Genomic DNA, 24,898 nt, shown 5'->3' on the forward strand with positions numbered 1-24,898 from the left:
AGCATCTAGATCAAGGGAAGTAATAGTGCCACTGTATTCTGCTCTGGTCAGACCACACCTGGAGTACTGTGTCCAGTTCTGGGCACCACAATTCAAGAAGGATACTGACAAACTGGAACGTGTCCAGAGGAGGGCAACCAAAATGGTCAAAGGCCTGGAAACGATGCCTTATGAGGAACGGCTAAGGGAGCTGGGCATGTTTAGCCTGGAGAAGAGGAGGTTAAGGGGTGATATGATAGCCATGTTCAAATATATAAAAGGATGTCACATAGAGGAGGGAGAAAGGTTGTTTTCTGCTGCTCCAGAGAAGCGGACACGGAGCAATGGATCCAAACTACAAGAAAGAAGATTCCACCTAAACATTAGGAAGAACTTCCTGACAGTAAGAGCTGTTCGACAGTGGAATTTGCTGCCCAGGAGTGTGGTGGAGTCTCCTACTTTGGAGGTCTTTAAGCAGAGGCTTGACAACCATATGTCAGGAGTGCTCTGATGGTGTTTCCTGCTTGGCAGGGGGTTGGACTCGATGGCCCTTGTGGTCTCTTCCAACTCTATGATTCTATGATTCTATGATTCTAAACACGGCCCAGGATGTGCAAAGCCAGGGAAAACATTCACCTGCAGAGTGGAGAAGAGGTAGCTGTGTCTTTCTAGTGGCACCAGGGCAAGATGACTCAAGGGTTAGAAGGGTGTGTGTGTGTGTGTGTGTAGCACAGTTCAGAGCAACCTGTTGGTTTGAAGCATTAAACCACAGTCTCTGGAGGCAGAGTTATGGGAAACAGGGGTCGTTCCATCAGCTTTGGCTATCCCTGAAATATGAAAGCTGGCCATTATAACAACTGTTTTAAAAATCGGCACCCAAGTTTCCCCCTCCCTCCCTTTCCCCTAGTGTGCAATTTATTTACTCATTAAGCTTGAAAGCTTGAATCCACATTGGCAGAGTGCAGCTGAGGAAGCAAAGAATACCCTGCTGATAAATAAAACTATCTCCCAGTACGTTTCTGAGCACAATTCAAGGTGTTGGTGCGGACCTTTAAAGCCCTAAACGGCCTCGGTCCTGTATACCTGAAGAAGCGTCTCCACCCCCATCATTCTGCCCGGACATTGAGATCCAGCGCCGAGGGCCTTCTGGCGGTTCCCTCATTACGAGAAGTAAGGTTACAGGGAACCAGGCACAGGGCCTTCTCGGTAGTGGCACCCGCCCTGTGGAACACCCTCCCATCAGATGTGAAGGAAATAAGCAGCTATCCTATCTTTAAAAGACATCTGGAGGCAGCCCTGTTCAGGGAAATTTTTAATATTTGATGCTGTATTGTTTTTAATACTTGATTGGGAGCCGCCCAGAGTGGCCGGGGAAACTCAGCCAGATGGGCGGGGTATAAATAATAAATTATTATTATTATTATTATTATTATTATTATTATTATTATTATTATTATATCTCAGAATGTTTGTGGCTACCAATTTTGGGGGAATTGCACATTTAGGTGAATTCAGACTAACAATCTAAAACACAAACATCTCTTGCATAGAAGTACGACCAGACTGTACTGCTTTGTTTGATTCCGGCTGAGGAGTCAAGTGGAATTGAAATGACACCTTTTCTTTTGCTTCAATTCATAAAAGCTTTCCTCTCAGTGCTGTTTGGCGCCTGGTGGGACTCTTAGGGCAGAAGTCAGGGAGACTCCTTGCTGAGTTCCACAAAGGCAACACTGAGACTTGGAAGAGTTGACAGCGACAGTGCCGCCCCCTTACTGTAATAAAGGCAGGCAAACGGATGAGGAGGGGCTGGGCTGAGAGTAGACTGAGGTTGGTGGGGCTCATTTGCCCTAATGGGCGACATCCGCTGCCTAGAAGTGAGCATGAGAGCATGCTCTCTGCCCCAAGGAACTTAGCAAGGATAATGTGCAGTGTGGGGCTGGAAGAGGGGAAGGCAACAGAGCTGAGGCAGCAACAGGCTTTCGGTCAAAAATGCCTACATATCATGTCTGTGATTCCCTCCCTAGGCAAATGCTTCACGCAGGGTAGCAGGCAGGCAGGAACCACCACGTTCACTGCAAGAGGTGACGCGAACGAGATCTGAAGTGGAATTAAAATGCTTTCAAGAGCCAGGCCACCAAGTTGCACAGGCGTGGCTGGTTTGCAATGGCAGAGCGGTGGTGGAGCGCCCTTTCAATCTGAAAACCGTTTTCAGGTTAACGAGGGAAACCGTTTCATCACAGACATGGCTCAGAGAGGTGTGTTTTCTTTCTTTTTTTTAATTCGCTGATTCAGAGACCGCTACGTCCCTCACAGTACAGTTTAAGCTAAATTTAGGAGAGGCGACACAGAAGTGTACTTTGGAATATACATGCTACAGTTTCAACTCTTACACTTTAAAGGCCTTTTAAAGTCACAGTTTGTATCAAATCCATCCAAAGAATTCAGGGTGGTCTACAGTGGTGCCATTGTGTTTTTTTTTAAAAAAATACCCTGTTATCCTCATAACTGCCCTGTGAGGTAGGTTAGGCTGAGAGATTGTGACTGCTCTAAACTATCCCAGCTACTTTTTATTTTAATCAAGCGGATATTTGAACCTAGGTCTAGGTCTTGCACTGCACTGGTTTTCCATACCTTTCTTCTGTGGCTTGCCACCCCCTTATATTTAAAACTTATTGACTTATTTTAAAGTAAACGTGATGCTATTTTCTCCAGGTGTCAGTAGGTCAGGAGACATCCTTGTGCGTGGGAGTGGAGACCAGCTCAGTTAACCAAAGTGCACTTGCAGAGGCGAAGTTAAGACCTTTCCTTGCACTCAGCACTTACTCCAGGAATTCTTAAACCAGACTTCTCCTGGGGTACTTCTCCTGGCAAGACAGAGCTGTTCCACCAGGCCTTTGGTCAGGGCGCAGCCTGACCCCCTCCTCTGGCAATCTGCACAAAATTTTGCTTGATGGTTGCCATTAATTTGATTTTAATTTGATTTAATTAATTTTATAATGAATGTTTTAGAATGTTGGACTATTTTGATTGTTGTTAGTCGCCCTGAGCCCAGCTTCGGCTGGGGAGGGCGGGATATAAATAAAATTTATTATTATTATTTATTATGGGGAGGCAACAGTGTTCCAACAGTGGTACAAAGTGCAGAGACCTCTTTCTACGTATGCCAATCAATTAGAGAGGCTTTGTTTTGGGAATTTCAGCCTCTTGGTTCAAAATGTGGCATGTGCTACTAGGCTTATGACTATCGAGGCAGGCGAGCCTGGAATCTACAAGAATTATTCTACATTCTGAATTCAGGCCAGGTGGGAAAAAAGGTTGCAGCTTTTGATACCGTCAGCCCCTGAAAAGTGGTGTCTCATCTTACTGTTACATGTCTTCTGCTCCCACTCGGAGTCAATGACTGCAGTGCGAGCCCTTCCCAAAAATGCTTCAGGCTAAAAAAACATGGCAGTACATACAACAAACTGGCCAAGACATCCCTACATCGATACAAACAGCACTATTGCTAGTTTTAGGGTTCGCTGTTGGACACACACACACACACACACACACACACACACACACACCATAAAAGAAGGCTAACTTTCATGAGTTATGCTAGAGGACTGGCCGTTCCCTGGCCAAGATTTGCTGTGGCCAGATAGCCTGCTCAAGAGGCAGGAATGGCGCATGGAGCAAAGAGTGTCTGCCGTCAAACAGCGCTTGAAGCAGCCTACCGGATTTGGGTGGTGGGGGAGTAGCCACCGGGGAACAGTTCATCACCCCCTCTTCAAAGTTGTCCTCAGCAAATAAAACATGGATGTCAGACAGGACAGGGGCTTTTAGCAGAGCGTAAAGTCCAGCTTGTCCATTTTTCCAGCTCTTTTTTCTTTTCCTCTTTCTGCCTCACTAAGAAAATGTGACAATTACGGCCGCGTCAGCCAGTCCACTAAGAACATTTTACACAGAGTAGGCAACAAAGTAAAATTATTGTTATTATTATTATTTTTAAAAAAGTGTCCCGCTGGAATGTTTTCCATGTGCAAACTTGGTGGAATCTGAGCTAGCAACGAATACGGTTAAGTTACACCTACCACCTCTAGGAATCGCCCTGTCGGCAGGTTCCTTCCTAGAGACGTCTCGTCGGACCAGGGTGCAACGCCCGCCCATCAAGCTATTTACATAACAACTATGCCGCTTACATTTTAAAATAAATATAGCTGTGTGCAATCTCTAAGAGGTGTAATGACTTAAGAATGAGGTAATAAAACCCAGCTGCGTCTACGTCTCATTGTCGGGTGAGCGCATGTCACTGAAAAGTTCAGGCAGGAGGGTGCCGGTGTGTTGGAGGGGGGGGGTGTGCTGCTGCTGTTCCTCCTTGGCTTGGTGCTGTCCGGGGATCGTGTACTCTCCCCCCTTCCTCTTTGCAAGAACTACCCTTCCTTCTCTTTCTGCTGCCCAGGCGTGTAGGTGTGCAAAAAGTTCTTCAGCTTCGTGGGGTAATCCGTCATCACGCCTGTCGCGCCCAAATCGAACGCTCGCTGGTACTCTTCGTCTTCGTTGAGGACCCAGATATACACCTGGAGGGAGAGAAGGCACACAATGGATGTGTGACTGATAATGCCTCCCAATACAACTTTTGCCTATGGCTGCTTTTGGCTAAGTCACAGGGGTCAGCAAACTTTTTCAGCAGGGGGCTGGTCCACTGTCCCTCAGACCTTGTGGGGGGCCGGACTAGATTTTGGGGAAAAAAATATGAACAAATTCCTGTGCCCCACAAATAACCCAGAGATGCATTTTAAATAAAAGGACACATTCTACTCATGTAAAAACACACTGATTCCCAGACTGTCCGCGGGCTGAATTTATGAGGCGACTGGTCCGGATCCGGCCCCTGGGCCTTAATTTGCCTATCCATGGGCTAAGGCCTCAGCTGAAACTAAACCTAAGCAGGAATGCTGGCATTTGCTAACATTCATCCTTCATTAGTCTTGTCACCCACTTTTTAATTTTTATTTAACAGAATTCATATACTGCCTGATTGTAAACTTCTAAGTGGTTCTCTCTTTCTCTTTCTCTTTCTCTTTCTCTTTCTCTCTGTCTCTCTCTCTCACACACACCCACACCCAAATAAAAGACGGTGGAAAAAGAGAATTAAAAACAACTCAAATATAGTTAACATTTATAATAAGGCAAAAACACAGAGAACTGCTTTCTTCTGAGCCAGACCTATGTTCCAACTAGCTCAGTATTGTCCACACTGAGTGGATGCAGCTCTCCTGGGAGGCAGCATTTCCTAGCCCCAAGGGGAGATGCTGGGGAATAAAAAAGCATGTTGATTTCTACAAGCTTCTTTCCCTTTGCCCTCGGCTTTTGGGTGGGGAGGGAGGGAAGAAGAAGAAAGACCGGAGGATCAAGACACGAGCATGAAGCATAAAGCTTGTCCAGAGGTGAGAAAGTCAAGCAATGCTGCCCATCCATGTTTCCCGTAAGCAGGGACGCGGACTTATAAAAAATATTGGGGGGGCCCCGGGAAAGCTCATGAATAATAAATAAGCTCATGAATATGCAAATAAAGTGGCGCCGCCTCCTCGTGAGCGAATAGGGGAGAGCGTGCTGCGCCTATTAATCAGCTCCGGAGCGGAAATTGGGTGGAGCTTTTGCTCGGGAGGGAGGGCAGGAGGCATGCAGCCCGACCCTGTGCATTTTGGGCTGGGGGAGGGGCGACGATGGCGCTCTGCTGGAGGGGCGCCTGAGATTATTGGGGGGGCAGAGCCCCCCCAAACGAATTTTTGAGGGGGCTCGGGCCCCCTCAAGCCCCATGGAGTCGGCGCCTATGCCCGTAAGTTGAAAAACAACAGCCAGCCCTCCTGTCATGAGGACCAGAAGCATGATCTCCAGTGTACAGGCATGCTCTGTGGTGGCTGTGCATACAGGCTGATCAAAGCTAGTATAATGTGAGCTGGAAGTCACTTGCTCAGGTACTAGGTCAGTCAGAAGGAGTTAAGTATCTTTTGGCATCAGATAAGTCACTTTCGAAGCATCAGGAGCACATCAGAAAGAGGATGTCCGTACTGGCTTTCCTTAGAATCCCAGAAAGCAGGGGTGGGAGACCTCTGGCCAGCAGAGGTCAATTTTTGGGCCTGCCAGGCCATGTCCCCCATGCCTCCCTGCTTGAAAAGTCATCTGATGGGTGGGAAAGTGGGGTTAAATCCTGCATCAGCTGTACTCCTATCACAGGGAACAGGGGTGCACAGCCACACTGAGCAGGATTCAACTTCTGCCTATCAGCTGATGAGCAGGGGTTAAATTGTGCTCAGTTTGGCAGGATTCCATGCAGTAAGGAGATCCAGTAAGGAAGGGGTTCGCACAGAATCTCCTGCTAAAATGGGAGGGGGGAAAACTTCCTCTTAGCAGTACTTTGCAAGGTGCTTTGAAGTTCCAATGTGACATCAAGTGACTGACAGGTGGAAGGCGCCACCCAGCTGTCAAATTCAGCACTCAAGGCTGATCCCGATATGGCCCAAGGAGGCAAGAAGGCTCCCCACCCTGGCACAGGTTGAGCGGAGGTGGGAGTCAATGTAGCGCTTGTGTGAACTATGTGGGATCCCACTTAACACATGCCAAGTTCTTTAATGTGTTGTTTACGTCACACTTTTCTGAGGTTAGTTGGAGATAGGAACAGAACAGAGCAGCTCCCACACAAAATTTCAGAAGATCTGTGTTACACCGTACCTGAATTCCTCGAGCTGTGAGGTGGTCAAATAATGCTTTCCTCATTAACAATCTGCAACGACAGGATAGTAAGATCATTGACATGTCTATCAAAGGTGTGGTATATACATATACATACATATATATACAGTGGTACCTTGGGTTACATACGCTTCAGGTTACAGACTCTGCTAACCCAGAAATAGTGCTTCAGGTTAAGAACTTTGCTTCAGGATGAGAACAGAAATCGTGCTCTGGCGGCGTGGCAGCAGCAGGAGGCCCCATTAGCTAAAGTGGTGCTTCAGATTAAGAACAGTTTCAGGTTAAGAACGGACCTCCGGAACGAATTAAGAACTTAACCTGAGGTACCTGTGTGTGTGTGTGTGTGTGTGTGTGTGTGTGTGTGTGTGTGTAGCTATACCTCCCTTTCCACTAAACTAGCACTCCAGGCATCCGACAAATTAATGCAAAACAAGCTGCACTTAGACGTGCAGTTTATTGTGTTAGTTTTACTGGCTATTACGCTAGCACTGTTATGTCTTCTAATGTTCCTTTCAAACCGAGGCACCTGTTGAGTTATGGAACTGTGGCTCTTTGATTGATAAAATTGCCACGTTCTGCTAAATTTTAAACGGCGGGAGAGAAGTGCATGCTGGAATTGCATGCAGCTGGAATACTGCCCCAAATGTCAGCATGTAAAATTACAACCTGAATTCTCAAGTTTATGAGGCTGCAAACAGATCCGTTCCCCCCCCCCAACAAATTAATACAGAAATGAGTGCCAAGCCTCCGCTAGATTCCACTAGATTTCCTGAAGCGGCTTTTCCAATGTGTGAAAGATCACATAGAAGGTAGAAATTGACCAGTAAGGAAACATTGGGAAGATGGAATAATGTGTTGTCTGAATGCAGCCGTAATCTGATGATTTTAAAAGTATGGGTAAACAGGATGGGCTTTATTATCTACCAGGCCTCGGGTGTGTTTAAGCCCAGCTTTGTCTGCTCTGACTGGGAGAGGTTCACCTGGCGAAGCAACATCTTTCTCACACCTGCTTCCTGATCCTTCTAAGGGGGTGGAACTGAGATTCTCTGCCTGAAAAACATGTCCTCTGCCACTGAGTTTTGGCTCCTCCCCAAAGCAGCACTTTGTTCATTATCAGCAGGATATGCCCCTGTGGCATGTCTGGCTGTGCCTGCTAACCAGGAGGTAGCAAGGCTAGAGCAACAAACAGGCAACCGCCTTGGGAAGGAGGGGTCAGGTAATTCTACAAGACCTCTGCACAGGTACCAGAGGATGTCGAGATGCAGCAAAAAGAAAGAATAACCCACCAGTGGAGGCTAGTTGGAGGGAGGCACTGAAAAATTCAGAGGTGGGTGTTCTGGGCTGACGGGAGACTTGAATATGCCTAATGCCTGATATGAGGTCCAGCGCCGAGGGCCTTCTGGTGGTTCCCTCATTGCGAGAAGTGAGGTTACAGGGAACCAGGCAGAGGGCCTTCTCGGTAGTGGCACCCGCCCTGTGAAACACCCTCCCCTCAGATGTCAAAGAGAACAACTACCTGGCATTTAGAAGACATCTGAAGGCAGCTCTGTTCAGGGAAGTTTTTAATGTGTGACATTTTAATGTATTTTTAATCTTTGTTGGAAGCCGCCCAGAGTGGCTGGCAGTTCCCTCATTACGAGAAACAAAATTACAGGGAACCAGGCAGAGGGCCTTCTCGGTAGTGGCACCCGCCCTGTGAAACGCCCTCCCCTCAGATGTCAAAGAGAACAACTACCTGACATTTAGAAGACATCTGAAGGCAGCCCTGTTCAGGGAAGTTTTTAATGTGTGACATTTTAATGGATTTTTAATCTTTGTTGGAAGCCGCCCAGAGTGGCTGGGGAAACCCAGCCAGATGGGAGGGGTACAAATAATAAATTATTATGATATGATATGATATGATATTATGCAAAGAGCCCGACCATTTGGGATATAGAGCTGTGGGAAGCACTGGGAAGCCCAAACAGCAAGAGTAGTGGGATCAGGGGAAGAGTTGGAGATAACGTTTGAAAACAGGCCCTAAGAGGTGTTACTCCTTTTGAAGCACTGCATTCGGGGCGAGGGGTGAGGCTTCTACTCTAGAGGAGAATGACAGCACTATGGCAAAGGGCTGAGGAGGAAAGGTAGCCTTACGCGTCAGTAAGCCATATGGTAAACCGCTGGCTCCTTGAGATCTTCTCTGATTCTTTCAACCTAAGAAGAGAAGAGAAGAACTTCTGTTTACTGGACTGCCATTTTAATGCATGCTGTTAGCAACTGGGAAAACAGAAAAGGGATCACAATGGTCTCGGCAACAGCAGCAGTCCCAGGAGGGCTCCTGTTGTTCCACGCTGAGTGTAGCACAAATATCGAGCTTGTTGGGCTTCAATGCCAAGCGGCTTGGAAGACGCACTCAGAGCCTGAGAAAGGCCACAAGGCCCTGTTGCAACACAGTTTCAACATGAAAAATGTAGGAAATTGGAATGCAAGAACCACCCTTTCAAAAACATACAGAGAAGCCCGGATCCCTTTTACTATCATCCCTGCTTGTGCAAGGAGCACACCCACAGCCCTATACGGGTTTCTAGCCCTTCTCTCTCAGAAGTCAAGGGTGGATGAATGAGATTTCCCCCCAAAAGCTGGGGGCAAACCTTTGTGTTAGCTTCTTGCCCCTTCTGTGCTTAACAAGAAATTAGCTTATACAGAGTAATAACAGCAGTTCATTATGTAACTCGTAAGCAAAAAATAGGTCTTTAAACAGTTTACAAGTAGAAAAACTAAATTACTCAAGCATTAAGAACTGAATGGTGTAATTTTGTAAAAGCAACAGAAATAAATGTGCCTGATTTATGCACAGATCATAAGAATTGAGCATTTCTTTTTCTTATTATATAAAAACAACCTTTTCTTCAGAGTAGGCAACACTGGCCTAGAGAAGTCAAATCATTTGACTTGTTTTAAGGCAGCTTCCTTCTGTTTCTGCAAGAGCTCTGAGGAACCAGGTGAGCTCCGCTCCGCTGTGCTGCTAGCACCACCGCAAAACAAGCAACTTACTTGAGAATGATGGAAGGCATAGGAATCTCCAAGAACTCCTCCAGGATGGGAAAGAAAGGCAGAAGGCCAGTATAGAACAGGCCGAGGAGGAGAAGGACACGTCGCAAGCAGAAGAGGATAGGGATGTGGGCGTTCTGGAGAAATAGAAAGTGAGAGATAAAATAAGGCACAAACACAGCAGCTTTAATGCACAACTAAGGCCAGTACAAGGACGCAGGTGGCACTGTGGGTTAAACCACAGAGCCTAGGACTTGCCGATCAGAAGGTCGGCGGTGACGGGGAGAGCTCCCGTTGCTCGGTCCCTGCTCCTGCCAACCTAGCAGTTCGAAAGCACATCAAGCACGTCAAAGTGCAAGTAGATAAATAGGTACCACTCCGGCGGGAAGGTAAACGGCGTTTCCATGTGCTGCTCTGGTTCGCCAGAAGCGGCTTAGTCATGCTGGCCACATGACCCGGAAGCTGTACCCGGAAGCTCCCTCGGCCTATAAAGCGAGATGAGCGCCGCAACCCCAGAGTTGGTCACGACTGGACCTAATGGTCAGGGGTCCCTTTACCTTTAAGGCCAGTACGTTTGGCGCATTTACAACCCAACCTTTACCACATGGCCCCAAGGTGGGGGACATGTATAGTATTAAAAGTTGCTAGAGCATCAGAGCAGGAGTCCTAGTTTTAAATCCCCTTTCAGCCACGGATTTCAGTGGGCGATTTTGGGGCACTCACAATCTCTCTCAGCCCACCCTACCTCACAGGGTTGTTGTGAGGATGAAATGCAAGGGGGGGGGGAAGGAATAACTCTGTACGTGGCCTTGAGGAAGGACAGGAGAAAAGCGTTGACAGGAGAAAGTTTATCAGGATGAAATGCTGGCCGCTTACCTCTTTGTGACACTTTTCAACTATCTCATGACTGACGTTGCCCCAAACCGTCAGGTGTTCTCGCTTGTAAAGGCTCACCAACTCTGAGACCTGAGATCAATATGAACAAAGAGGGGCTGCTGTTTTTTTGTTTGTGGCAATTACACAATGGGGCAGTTTCTTTAATGTTATTTTTCGGTCCTCAAGTCATTGTATTATTTCTCTAGATCAGTGTTTTTCAACCTTTTTTGGGCAAAGGCACACTTGTTTCATGAAAAAAAATCACGAGGCACACCACCATTAGAAAATGTTAAAAAAATTAACTCTGTGCCTTTATTTACTATATATAAAGTAATTCTCTTGAATAGGAATCAAATAAACACAAAGAAAGTATTTTATAATTACTTTATTATGAAATAGTAAGTAAACAGAAATGTGAAAAATTATAAAATACTTTATTTTTAAATCTTTCGAATTTTTCAATTTTTCCCACGGCACACCAGGCAACATCTCGCGGCACACTAGTGTGCTGCGGAACAGTGGTTGAAAAACACTGATCTAGATGAGGGTTTCCCAAACTTCGGTCTCCAGCTGTTACTGGACTACAACTCCCATCATCCCTAGCTAGCAGGACCAGGGTCAGTCAATGTTCTCCCAGTCTGATGAAATGCACAAATGGACTTTTGAGAGGAACCAGACTGGGGTGGGGTCTCACCTTTTTAATCAGTACGTCATTGTTCACTTTGATGTCTATGTTGACAGGAGTGTGGGGGAAGTCCTCAAATACCTCTTTCAGGAGAGGGATGCGCTTGTCTTCACCTTCGCAATGGCACTCTGAGGGACACAAGCAGAATTTGGTTGCTGCTGGGGACACTCGCAGGCTGCCATCATTCGTAATGGGGAGAGCTAGAGTTGTTTCACATGTTACATGGCAACAAAGCTGATTTGGTGCTGGGTTAACATATGAAGCGGCTATCATGCCACCGGGTCCACCCAGCTCAGCACTGCCTACACTGGCTGGCAGCAACTTCCAATGACATAAAGTTCAGGTACAGAAACCCAACAATGCCATGAACAAAAAAAATTAAATAAAAAATTCAAAAGTGGCAAGGTCTTCCAAATATTACCTTTCTGGAATGTTACATCCAATCTGCAGAGGTACGGTGGGAGTTCCTTTAAATAAATAAATAAAAAAAGACATGGATGCGTTTACTTCACACAGATGCCGATTTACACAAACTGATTGAGCATCATCATCATCATCATCATCACCACCCAGAGACAGCCTTGTTTCAACCTCTCAGACCTTACACATCAGGTGCTCTGGAAAGAAATATCTAGGGAAGAGTTATCTGGAATTTATTTCTAAGTCACAGGAACAAGAGTAATCTTTGCAGAGAAAGAATTTTTGGTCTTATTCTGAAGGAAGTAAATAATAATAATAATAATAATAAAATAATAATAATAATAATAAATAAATAATAATAATAAATAATAATAATAATAAATAAAATTTTATTTATATCCTGCCCTCCCCAGCTGAAGCCGGGCTCAGAGTGGCTAACAACAATAAAAGTAACACAGTATTCTAAAATCAATTCATTCTAAAATCAGTTAAAATCAAATTAAGGGCAACCATTGGGCTAGAGTTCTGTGAGGATTACCAAAGGGGAGGGGGTCAGGCTGTGCCTTGGCCAAAGGCCTGGTGGAACAGCTCTGTGTTACAGGCCCTGCGGAAAGATGTCAAGTCCCGCAGGGCCCTAATCTCTTGTGACAGAGCGTTCCACCACATCGGGGCCACAGCCGAAAAAGCCCTGCCTCTGGTTGAGGCCAGCCTAACCTCTCTGTAGCCTGGGATCTCTAAGATGTTTTTGTTTGAAGACCGTAAGGTCCTCCGTGGGACATACCAGGAGAGGTACGAGGGTCCTAGGCCGTGGAGGGCTTTAAAGGTTAAAACCAGCACCTTAAACCTGATCCTGTACGCCACCGGGAGCCAGTGCAGCTGGTATAGCACCGGGTGAATGTGATCCCGTGGCGAGGATGAGGGGAAAAATGTTATTAAACATACACAAACAAATCTGCAGAAGACGATTAGGCTAGAAATTGACTTTTAAATAGAAGAACTAATCAGTTAAATACAGTGCTTTTTTCCTAGAGGAAGAGCATGGGGCCTTGCTCAGCTGAGTGCTGGGATCCCTCTGCGCCTCAGCCAATCAGCTTAAGAGGAAGCACCACAGAAAGATCCTGAAACAAGGAGACCACTGCAGAGCATCCAGGGAGACAAGAAATACCAGGGTTACTGTTATGGAGCTCCAGAAAAACGTACAATCCATTTCCACCACTGAAGGAACCCCACATTTGCTTTCCCATTAAATCAGGGGTAGGGAACCTTTCGTAGCCTGAGGGCCAGGTTCCCTTCAGGGAACCTTCCAAGGACCACATGCCAACTGGTGGTGCAGCCAGAGGCAAAAGTGAGCAGAGCTACTAACGCAGATCTTACTTTTGTACAGTAGGCTAGTTTCCCACACACATTTTCACACACCCCTCTCTACGCTCCATCCAGAAAAGCAAGAGGCATGATCAACATTGCAGCCGGGCAAAAATGTCTGAGGTGCAGAGCAAGGCCAGGGAAGGGGTATGGAGAGTTCAGAAGGCTAGACAGAGGGTCACATTTGACCCCTGGGCCAGAGGTTCCCCACCACTGTGTTGCGTTTTATAATATCAGAGCCTGATGTGAGTTTTTCAAATGGGCGTTTCCATTACCAGCCTTCTTAGCTACTTCAGCAAGCTGCAAGCCTCAGCAGGGGAGATCTGCAGGACTGCGGATATGACCTTCTGCACCATTTTTCTATATTTAGAATGCTTAAGCACATTATTAACTGTTTTCTAAGTCTTACAGCCAGCCTTCTAGACCTTTTGTACTATGAGTCCCATGATTTGTATGCAAACAGCATCGAGTTTTGCCATCAATTCAGTAGCATGTAAATCGTGTAAACATACCAACCCCTGACTGCAGGGAGTTGGAGTCTGATGACCTATGGAGTGCACCCGGTTGGGAAATTAAGCAGTGGAGGAAAGAAGAAGAGGGTGCTTATTTCAACTTACCGAGTATTCGAGGTCTGATATATTGACATCGACCCCGGTCGACCGTTTCAGATTCTCGTCATGAGACACAACGACTTGCTCATCCTTCGTCAGGTGGCAGTCAAGTTCCAGCATATCGGTCCCAACGTCAACTGCACTGAAGGCAGAAAGCAAACTTGACCTTCTTTATTTTTTTTGGGGGGGGGGTGGCAGCATGGAGAGAAGTATCCTGAACCTTTAAAAAATACGCAGCTTAGGTTTCAGCCCCACTGTAGGTCCATGTCGCCTGCAGTTCTGAGGCAGAACAGAGCTCCAGCCAGACTGGAGCAGGAACCCTGAGGTTCCCGTTCAGGCCTGACAGGCAAGGGAGGCATTTCAGGAGAGGCGAGAGAAAGAGAAGATAAATATCTCATTTCTCTTCCCGCCCCCTTCTCTATGCTATATAGCTCTACAATTCTTGCAGAGTACAATGCGAGCATTTTATTGCTATATACTGCACAAGTGCTACCAGAGAGTGGAAATAATAAAAATAATTATGAATAATTATGAATAATAATAATTTTATTTATACCCCACCCTTCCCGGTTCAGAAAACAGGGCTCAGGGCGGCTAACAACAAATTTAGAACACTTAATTAATGCAACAAAAAATAGCATAAAATACAGTATAAAACGTGAATAACAATAAATTCAGAATTCAAAAATCAATTTAGGGGGAAAATCCATCCAAATGAGTCCTTTCCTTTCCCCTTTTAAACCAAAGTGCAGGGAGCTTTTCAGCCTCAAAATGTACAACCGCCGCAACTCTTAGGCCACCTGCACAAATTGAATGTTTAGATAGACACAGATGGGTGATTGATTATTTGTGCCCCACCCATCTGAATGGGTTACCCCAGCCACTCTGGGGGGCTTGCAACATATATAAAACCATAATAAAACATTAACTATTAAAAAAGCTTCCCTAAAGAGGGAGACTGCCTCAGTTCTCTAGACATCTGCATACCCCCAGGGGTTGTCAGCGAGACACCCATGGGTGCAGTGGTGCCTGCAAAGCCTCCAAGCCTCCCGCCCACTGCCCCCTCGGTCATGATGTGGTGAGGGCCGCTACCTTTTCCTCCCTCAAAAAGTACATGGAGCTGAAAGAGGAGGCTGAAAGAGTGACGCTCTTTCCCACTTCCTCTCTCACCTCTATGTTCTTTTCCAGGGTCTGTTTAATTCCTCTGGATCTCACTTTTACCCAGATCCCTAGAGAAAGCAAAAGTGTACACGGACACATGCTTCCCTCATAGCAGGGGGCTGTCCCAGGGCTAGAGAAATAGCCAGAGGGGGTGATGCCTACAGCACTTGCTTAAAATTTCCAGATCTGGCTGAAAATGTCATGGCTTAGCACATCATGGGACATTTTTATTCAGGCTGTGGTACATCTTTCTGCCACCAGGGGCCACAGTAACCTAACTTTTTATCCATTATTCTCCAACAGTCCTGTGCATTAGAATTAATTCAGCAGAGAGTATTTCTCTCTGTCCGTGGCCTGTGAATGATGTAGGATCTGCAATGCAGCGGGCTGCTGTTGTTTGAAACCAAAGATGCTCCTCCAGCCTCTCCTGAAGCCCTGCTGTGTCTGCCACGGTTTCAGTGGGTGGATTTTAACATAATGACACACACTTTGATATTTCTGACAATTCTGAAAGGTAGAGAAAAGCAGAATGCAAAAGCTTTTTTTAAGCCTCCAGGAATATATATACACACACACACACACACACATATATATATATATATATATATATATATATATATATATATATATTCACTGTGCCCCACTTCTTGACATTACAGTGGTACCTCAGGTTAAGAACTTAATTCATTCTGAAACCTGAGGTACCACTTTAGCTAATGGAGCCTCCTGCTGCTATCGCGCCACCAGAGCGTGATTTCTGTTCTCATCCTGAAGCAAAGTTCTTAACCCGAGGTACTATTTCTGGGTTAGTGGAGTCTGTAGCATGAAGCGTCTGTAACCTGAAGCGTCTGTAACCCGAAGTACCACTGTAGATTGCATGCTAGTGAAGGGGTGGGGGGAACCTTTTTTCACACCAGCCTCAGAATTAGTAGGGAAATGTGATGCACCAATAGCTGCTGACCATTTACATACTGGTTCTCCAAGGACTTGAAACAAGGGTTCTGAATAGTTTATTTTCCACCGATAAATAAGGCATACAAGATGCACTGCTTGGCATCAGTGATCAGGAGTGCTACATCAAGGCTAAATCCCTCCTTGCTGGGTGACCCTAAGGCAGTCACAGTATCTTCCCGTTCAACCTAGCCTACCCCGACAGGCTGCTAGGTTGAACGGGAAGATACTGTGACTGCCTTAGGGTCACCCAGCAAGGAGGGATTTAGCCTTGATGCTGCTTAGAAGGCAGGATAAAAGTGCAAGAAGTAAGTTAAAAGGGTCAATGCGCTGGCTAGCTTGTTGAAATCAGACCCATACATGCTTGGTGTGATAAAGCTGTTTTTAAAAATGCTGACAAACCTTTCTTTTTTTAAAAAAATGCTGCTAAACCACTCTGCTAACCAGTGGGGTGTGGTGGCTGATAAGCATCAACAATACAATGTTCTACCCACGTCAGATAAAATATGCAACAGGGAAAACTTTGCACCCTGGAGTCTCGCCTTCATTTGAGACACTGTGTTTGTGCAAAACATCCGACTGACCAAAGTCTTCATTTCGTTTCCCACAGGTCCCAATAAAGACACTAATGAGCTCCTGCCTCAGCACCGTAAAGGGAACACTGAAGCCACCCAGCCCAAGAAGACGATAGCTACCTTGACTGTCTTGGTCGAGTGCTTAATTAAACGAAGTTGTTGTGTAATGTTAAACTCTTGCGTTCGTGGCCCAAACACAACACAATAAAGCTATGGAAGACTCTAAACGCTTGTCTCGGTTGGTGGCTTCGCAGGAGCACATTCTGATTTGAACGAGGGCTGAAAAGCCACCAAAATTGGTTCTGTGCTGCGGAATCCCTAGAGGTAGAAAGTGATAAAGAATACCCTTCCCAGTTTCATCTATGAGGTTCAGGGACACAGACCCAGTGACAGCAACCTCCTTCTCCAAGGAAGAACAGACCCCAAAGGAAAGGAAGCACAGTTGCTATTGAATGTGAGAAAAGTGCACATGATAAAACCACAAAGAGCCTTGTGGCACCTTAAAGGCTAAGAAATTTATTATGGCATAAACTTTTGCGGGCCCACAATCCATTGAGTGTAATCCTGAGTTGGCAAACCAGTGTGGTGCAGTGGCTTGAGTGCTGGACTAGGACCTGGGAGACCAGGGTTGAAAATCCCCAATCTACTACCAAACTCACTGGGTGACCTTGGGCCAGTCACTGCCTCTCGGCCTAACCTACCTCACCGGGTTGTTGTGGGGATTAAATGAAGGGGAGAAGCAGGCACGCCACCTTGAGCTTTTCGGGGGGAAGGTGGCTTGCAAATGCAATTAATACTACTAATACTAATAAATACATATGGCAGGAAGAGGGGATTGTAGGGTTCAGAGGGAACTGAAATGCCAAAAATAATAGCCAACAATTTACCAAAAGCAAGAGAGTTCGCAAGCAATTCGAAAGGCACACCCTGACACTTCATTATTTAAATAAAGCCAGTCTTCGAAATCTAAAGAACCTCCTTCCAAGGTCTGCTTTAGAAGAGCTAAAGAGAAGAGGGGAAACTTTGTTGTGTTAAAACCATCACGTTTAGCTGCCATGGAGATTAGAATGGCCCGTGGCCCTTTTCAGCAGCCTTGTTCAAGCTAGGAAAATTCTGACAATGCCTAACACTTTGGAAGAAAGTGTACAGTACTAGCTGTGATAATACTACTAAGTACAAAGAAAGACTTAAAAAACCTGAATCAATTCCTGGGATATAATCACAACTCCCTCACAAAGAAGGAATGTGTGGTTCCCTTCTGGTTCCCCACGGAGAAATCTGTAGTAATTTGCCATTTTGCAAAGAGTAATTGGATGCGAGGGAGGGGGGAGGCAAATCCAACACGTTATTGATTCTGAAATTAATGCTGAAATCCACAGCCCACACATTTCAAGGCAGTCTTGAAGGAATACCTAGCAGCTTTAATGAATTTACTGGAGAGTGTGTAGGTTGCAAAACAGCCCTGGGACTCCTAGCAGTTAAGAGCCATGCATCTGAGCCATGAGGGACGACCAACAGGAATGTCAAGGATCCAGATGGCCCATAAGATATCCTGGACCAAAGTTATTATGGGCCTTATAAACTAATACAGTCAAACCTTGGTTTTCACATGTCTCGGCTGCCAAACATTTCTCATTTTCCCCCACTGAACTTGCTGACAGCTCTTTGATCCTCGGTTTTTGAACGTTTCGGAAGTCGAACGGACTTCTGGATTATGTTCGAAAACCAAGGTTCCACTGTACAAGGACACTGAATCTGACCTGGCAACATATGGGCAGTTGGTGCAAGTTTTTAAGCACTGGAGTTTATTTCATTTATCCCATTTCCATCCTGCATTTCCTCAAATAATAAGGTAAAGGACCCTGGTTGGTTAAGTCCAGGCAAAGGTGACTATGGGGTGCAGTGCTCATCTTGCTTTTCAGGCCAAGAGAGACGGCGTTTGTCCACAGACAGCTTTCCAGGTCATGTGGCCAGCATGACTAAACTACTACTGGCATACGGAGGACCGTGACAAGTCCCAGATCTCATATAAACGCCATTTACCTTCCCGCCGCAGTGGTACCTATTTATCTACTTGCACTGTTATGCTTTCGAACTGCTAGGTTGGCAGAAGCTGGGACAGAGCAATGGGAGCTCATCCTGTAGTGCGGATTTGAACTGCTGACATTCTGATTGGCAAGCCCAAAAGGGGTTTAGACCACAGCGCCATCCACATCCCAATGAGTTCCAGGTGGTATATATACTCACCCTCTCCTCATATTCTCCTTACAACAACCCTGTGAGGTAGGCTAGGCTGAGCTTGACTGACTGTCCCAAGGTCACCCACTGAGTGGGGACTTGAACCCTGGTCATCCAAGACTTAGTGCAGCACTCTAACCACTGCACCACACTGGACTGCCAACTCAGTGATTGCTGTTGTTGGCATCCTTCTGTATTGGGATACAGTAGAAGAGTGTGCCTTCGGGGGTGAAGTCAAACTGCTGGAGAGTTACAGCGCCTGCTGTGGCTGTAGAGAATGATATGGGAGAGATATGTTTAACTGCAGGTTTAACTGCGTTTGGTTTTGGTGCACCATGGCAATTTAGGCTTACACTTAATGCATCTGCTGAAGGGGACTATGGCCCACTACAGCTTATGCCACAATATATTTGCTAGCCTTCAAGCTGCCGCAAGACCCACTGCGGTTCCAAGCTTGATTTCAGTACACCTCTTTCAAATGTGATAACTGAATGTGTTTGCTTTTCATGGCGTCTGTTCTTCTTGGCAAAAGGAGATTGTAGTCCCTGGAGACGTGCACCTGAGTCCCTGATCTGCATAGACGAATATTTTTTATCACTTTGTACCTCTAGGGATTCCACATCACAGCGCCAATTCTGCTGATTCTTCAGCCCTTGCTCAAATCAGCACACACACCACACTGATCTGCTGGCAGCAGTCTGTCCCCATCATCTGATTAGTATGTGCTATAGAACATATGCAGTCTGTGTGCCCTGTGTGTTTTGCCTCTAAAAGCATTGGGATATTAGGCAACCATTAGCCCAGTACTAGGGAGAGGGCTGGTTGCCACGCAGGTCTGACTCTGCCACAATCAAGCCTGCATGGATCACTTTCCCCTGCCCCAGACTGCAGCCACTTGTGGCACCTCTGTTGAAAGGCTGGGTGTCCCCTTACTAAAAGGTTCATTAATCCAGGGATATTGTCTATGAAATACAAGCTTTGACATTCATATATTTAATTGCAGGTGCAGATATACACCCACCCACCCTGGATTTATTTTGTTTCAGAAGCCAAAGCTCTCGGTGGCAAATAGGAAATACACTGACCTTTATTTCTCTGTGACCCTTGCAGCAGACTGCAAGGAACATCTGATAACTTTAGCCCACTGAACAGGTGCCTCCTCTCACTGCCCTCTGCTGTAGCTTTTTTCCAAAGTGTATCCATGTGGCAAGGAGGCCCCCGTAGGAAAGCTTTTAAAGAACACGGCAAACTTCTGCACGGCATTCCCAGCCTCAAGGCCAAGAAGTAACACAAACGTATTAAAATATCTAACTTTCACAACAGTGACCTTCTGTGTTCAGGGCTTCAGCTCTGTTGAAAAGCCGGCACTGGAAGGCAGTTTTATGTTTTGGTTTGAAGGAAACAGAGACTTTTCTCCTGGGTTCTACTCTCATATTTGTTATTCTTAAGCAAGCAATCTTGGGCAAGCCACAACTTGCATACCAGTATTCCCTCCATCACGTATTACTTTCCAAAATATTAAAGAGAAAATCCATTGGCTGGAGTTCAATTAATGTGTTCCGTCGATGCAAAGGTTCGTGTTTGTGCAACCGGTCTTCCTCTTTCCCTGCATGCCCTCTAAATGTTCTAGTGGTTCCTAGATTTACAGCTATTACTCTTTTTTTTTTTTTTTTGGAGGGCCCTCCCACTACAGATGGAAGCTGGCCAGGAAAGCAAGAGAATCCTCTCTCTCATCTGTTTTGCTTGGGGAAGGAAGGAGACACCTTGACAACACAGAGCCCACAAGACATCTGTCTGCCACTACAAAAGTGAAAAGATAGCTTGGAAGGTAGGTGGGGAGCTGAAGGGAGAAGCCTCTCCTCCAGCTTAAACCTGCCTCCCTGACCTGGAAAAGCCAACCCCACGTGCTGGATGGCTTCCTTTCTCAAGAGAAGTTAATAGAAGGGAGGACGACATTATGTCCTCTGCAAACAGCAGCTCTTGTTGACACATGAAAGGAAACACTAAAGTATTTCAGACACACAAATCCTTCAACGGAAACCGAATGCATGCAGGGAATGTGGAATGCCACCTGCAGGAAATGAGGAATGCCACCCACATTTCTGTAGCTCAGGGAAAGGTCAAATGAATAAGCCTATTGCCTAACCTGAACATTTTTATGGAGATAATTTATAAGCAAGACAAGAGCCTCAGGGGGTCTCTGCTGATTAGCTCTCAAATACTGGAATAGATTGGACTGAAGCTAATCCAAGTGCTATTGTCCAAGAACAACTGACTGTGTAAACAAGTCATAGAAGCATAGAACTATAGAGTTGGAAGAGACCCCAAGGGTCATCTAGTCCAACCCCCTTCGATGCAGGAATCCTGCCCACAGCCATCCCTGGCTGGACTCAAACCACCAGCGTTCTGGTTAACAGCCAGGCGCACTGACCCACTGTGCCACTAGAGATGCACATGTGCCAACTGTCTGTGTAAGCAAATACTGATGATAAAAATTGTGATACTCACTGGCGAAAGGCTGCCATGGTATTTTCCAGATTCTCTCCAGCCCCTGTAGGGAAAAAACAGCATTTTAAAGGAAATAGCAACCACTTGGTGCCAGGATCATGGCTGCATGTTTTAAGAACTGCAAGGGAGCTAGGTGAATTTTGTGAATTCAAAAACTACTAAACAGGAACTCTTTGCACCTGTTTTGAAGATGCTCCTGTTCTAGTGGCCGGAATGTTTCATTGTGCATTTCGAGGTTTGTACTGAATGGATGTTTATATTTTAACGCTAGTGGAACAACTCTTCATATTTTGCAAACCACAGAAAGCCTATTTTGGCATCAAGTGGCAAATAAAATAATAAAATAATATTTTAAAGGCATTTCATGAATTTTATGGTTTGCTTGGCTCACCAAAAGGGAGAATAGTGCCTAGTTTCACCTCACAGGAATATATATATATATAATGAAACAGGGATGCATAACACAGACTTAAAACCAGTGACAGAAATGGCGCAACTTTGAGAAAGCTGCTTCCATCTGCCATTGCTAAATGGATTTAATGCTATCAAAACTGGCCAGACATCTAAGTAGCACTTGCAACAAACTCAATCGCCTATACTATTCTGCTCCAACAAAAAGTTCTTTGTCTTTCCTTCTTTATCCTTAAGGACCCAGTTTCACTGCACAGTGAGTGCCAAGTTGAGAGGCATGAGTCTGACAAAGATTCTTGCCAAGGACTGCGGTAAGTGAGTGAATGTGGGTGCAAAGCTGTGTGGGGTCGATGCCAGTTTAAAGCCACTTAATATGCACTCCATGCAGCAACTCAGAACTCTTACCTCCAACATCTTGAACGTACAATGTTTGTTAATACAACGTACAGCTGTGCACCAGCTGTTTTCAATAAGATATCCTAGACAAAATGTGTTGTGTGCGAAACTGTCTGCCAACAGACACTGCAGTGGGTTAAGGAACAGGCTTTAGCAAACATTTGCCATTCCATCCTTCCTCTTCCTCTCTCAAAAAGTCTAATCTACTGAGATGTCTTCTGACGTATGTGTCAATCATAACCACTCTTCAGAGGCACTTGAAAAGTGAAAAAAGTACAATTTAACCATGGTCCCCTAACATTTAGAACTGTAAGGAGATTCAAAGCTTATTTACCCTCACCCACTCACTAACGCATGTGCTCACTGCCCTTCCTCCTTAAGGCTACAGTTCATAGGTCACGCTCAGCTTAAACATACCAAACGCCTGTTAAATCAGGAAGCAAATGCATCAGCTCCACCTCCTCAACAGAGAAAGAGAAAATATAAGCTACGAACTCTGGTGTTACCAGGCAAGTTCTGCAAGGAAACCCCATCGTAACAATCCCTGTTCTCATTCTTTAAACACTGGTGGCTGGTACCCATTGGGAACGGCAGGGTGGAAGGTAGGGAGCCCCATATTAAGTGGCCAATTCTGGGTTTGCCACCTTCCTTCTTCCTGCTGATTCTATAAGGGCAGAACAGGGTGAGGAAGAGGAAGTCCGGGCTCATTAACAGGAAAGGAATAAGCCAGGTACCTCTCCGTCACGCCTTGGTACAGATCCACACCTGCTGAATGACAGCTTTGGAGAACAGGACAAAACGATGACAACCACACCTGACATGATGTACTGCTTGTAATTCTGAAACCTTTCTATTATTAGAATGAAAGTTGTACAGACTAAGACTTCAGACCGTCCAAGGTGGGATGGTTGGTGCGCAGGGTGGAGAGACATAAGGAAGGCGTACACAACATGATGCCCTTCCAAATGTTGTGGACAACAACTCCCATAATCCCTGACCATTGGCCATGCCGCCTGGGGCTGATGGCAGTTCAAGTCCAAAGCATGTGGAGGGCACCATGCTGACTGTCCTTGGTATATGGCATGGGGGCAATTTTGTTGGACAGGGGAAGTATGGATCACAGATAGGTGCATAAAAGGAAGATTATACTGCAAAATTATTTGAATGCGCATATACCTGATTGGTATATGTAGCTAATTAAATTTTATAAGCTGCCTTTGGAGGGTTTTGCCCTGACGGGCTGGATATAAGTATCTTAAATAAAAATTATTGGATTTGATGAAATGCACTCTAATCCACCTGGGTTGGGGGGGGGGGGAATCTGTGTCTTCAATGCACCATCAAGGTTTCTGCTGCAACATACTAGCATAGCCACCTGCCCACTTAGTTGTTCATCTAATTACTATATTAACACATCTTGTTAAGTGGCTCAAGCACACATAAATATCACCACACACAGCTTCTATGGAACAGTCATGTTTTCCCCTTACTAATTACCATTTCTACCTTTGCTGTGCTCACACAGTGCAATGGAGGAATTAGCAAAATTACAATGGAAAAATAAACAGAAGACTCTAAATACTTGATTATGTAGTTATGTTTTCAGCTATATGATCTGAGCGCCAGAATTAAGCAACCATTGACTCTGAGATCTGATCCACATTAAAGCCCTTGGTTGGGTGTGGAGTGAGGCAAACTTCTCTCTAATTATAATATGGAAATCTTTACTAGAAGAGGTAATGATTGCTTCTGCCTTAGATGGCTTTTTAAAAGTGTTAGTCAAACTAGTACATCATAAAGCCTCCATATTCAGAGACATTATTCCTCCAATTTTCAGATGACGAGGGCAAGCAATAAGTGATCGTAGTCAACCACTTTTGGAAACAGAAAGTTGGACTACGAAACAGCTGGACAAAACATGTGCCAACTGCCCAACGTACTTCTGCAAAGTAAGAGACACAACTTAGCAGGCCCCATTAGCTAAAGTGGTACCTCAGGTTAAGTGGTACCTCAGGTTAAGAACAGGTTAAGAATGGACCTCCGGAACAAATTAAGTTTGTAACCAAAGGTATCACTGTACCAGAGTCCTTAGTATCATCGGTCCAGTGTTGTGGAATACTTTGCCAACAGAGATTCAGCAGGCGTTGTGTCTACTTTTCAACACCAGCTGCAAACTTTTCTAATGCATGCATCAGGCTTATACAGGCAATTAAGAGAACTGTACATCTTTCCAAAAAAAACAAAGATCATGGCCACTGGGCCCATCACCTCCTGGCAAATAGAAGGGGAAGAAATGGAGGCAGTGAGAGATTTTACTTTCTTGGGCTCCATGATCACTGCAGATGGTGACAGCAGTCACGAAATTAAAAGACCCCTGCTCCTTGGGAGAAAGGCGATGGCAAACCTAGACAGCATCTTAAAAAGCAGAGACATCACCTTGCCAACAAAGGTCCGTATAGTTAAAGCCATGGTTTTCCCAGTAGTGATGTATGGAAGTGAGAGCTGGACCATCAAGAAGGCTGATTGCCGAAGAATTGATGCTTTTGAATTCTGGTGCTGGAGGAGACTCTTGAGAGTCCCATGGACTGCAGGAAGATCAAACCTCTCCATTCTTAAGGAAATCAGCCCTAAGTGCTCACTGGAAGGACAGATCCTGAAGCTGAGGCTCCAAGACTTTGGCCACCTCATGAGAAGAGAAGACTCCCTGGAAAAGACCCTGATGTTGGGAAAGATGGAGGGCACAAGGAGAAGGGGACGACAGAGGACAAGATGGTTGGACAGTGTTCTCGAAGCTACCAGCATGAGTTTGACCAAACTGTGGGAGGCAGTGGAAGACAGAGGTGCCTGGCATGCTCTGGTCCATGGGGTCACGAAGAGTCGGACACGACTAAACGACTAAACAACAACAACAACATCTTTCCATATTAGTTGGTTGATTTTTGATTTTAACATTTTCTATG

The 24,898-nt window shown here is 45.6% G+C and overlaps 1 protein-coding gene and 1 long non-coding RNA gene across 2 annotated transcripts in view; one reads left to right on the forward strand and one right to left on the reverse strand.

Annotated features, from left to right (window-relative positions):
• LOC310695551 overlaps nt 1-7,435 on the forward strand; it is a 197,695-nt gene extending 190,260 nt beyond the window's left edge. The window contains exon 2 of the long non-coding RNA XR_014520155.1: nt 6,942-7,435. This is a non-coding gene — a long non-coding RNA (uncharacterized lncRNA). The remainder of the gene's footprint in view (nt 1-6,941) is intronic.
• The window catches only part of GDPD1 (glycerophosphodiester phosphodiesterase domain containing 1), a 29,676-nt gene continuing 8,718 nt past the window's right edge, over nt 3,941-24,898 (reverse strand). Inside the window, exons 2-10 of the mRNA XM_083480114.1 lie at nt 21,132-21,174; nt 13,705-13,840; nt 11,727-11,772; nt 11,315-11,433; nt 10,621-10,710; nt 9,748-9,881; nt 8,848-8,907; nt 6,694-6,745; nt 3,941-4,538 (exon numbers count right to left, since the gene is read on the reverse strand). Coding sequence (XP_083336240.1) covers nt 4,392-4,538; nt 6,694-6,745; nt 8,848-8,907; nt 9,748-9,881; nt 10,621-10,710; nt 11,315-11,433; nt 11,727-11,772; nt 13,705-13,840; nt 21,132-21,174 — 827 coding nt within the window. The 3' untranslated portion in view covers nt 3,941-4,391. The remainder of the gene's footprint in view (nt 4,539-6,693; nt 6,746-8,847; nt 8,908-9,747; nt 9,882-10,620; nt 10,711-11,314; nt 11,434-11,726; nt 11,773-13,704; nt 13,841-21,131; nt 21,175-24,898) is intronic.

This window comes from Podarcis liolepis (assembly GCF_965112155.1).
Source record: "Podarcis liolepis genome assembly, chromosome: 16".
NCBI classification, from domain to species: Eukaryota; Metazoa; Chordata; class Lepidosauria; order Squamata; family Lacertidae; genus Podarcis; species Podarcis liolepis.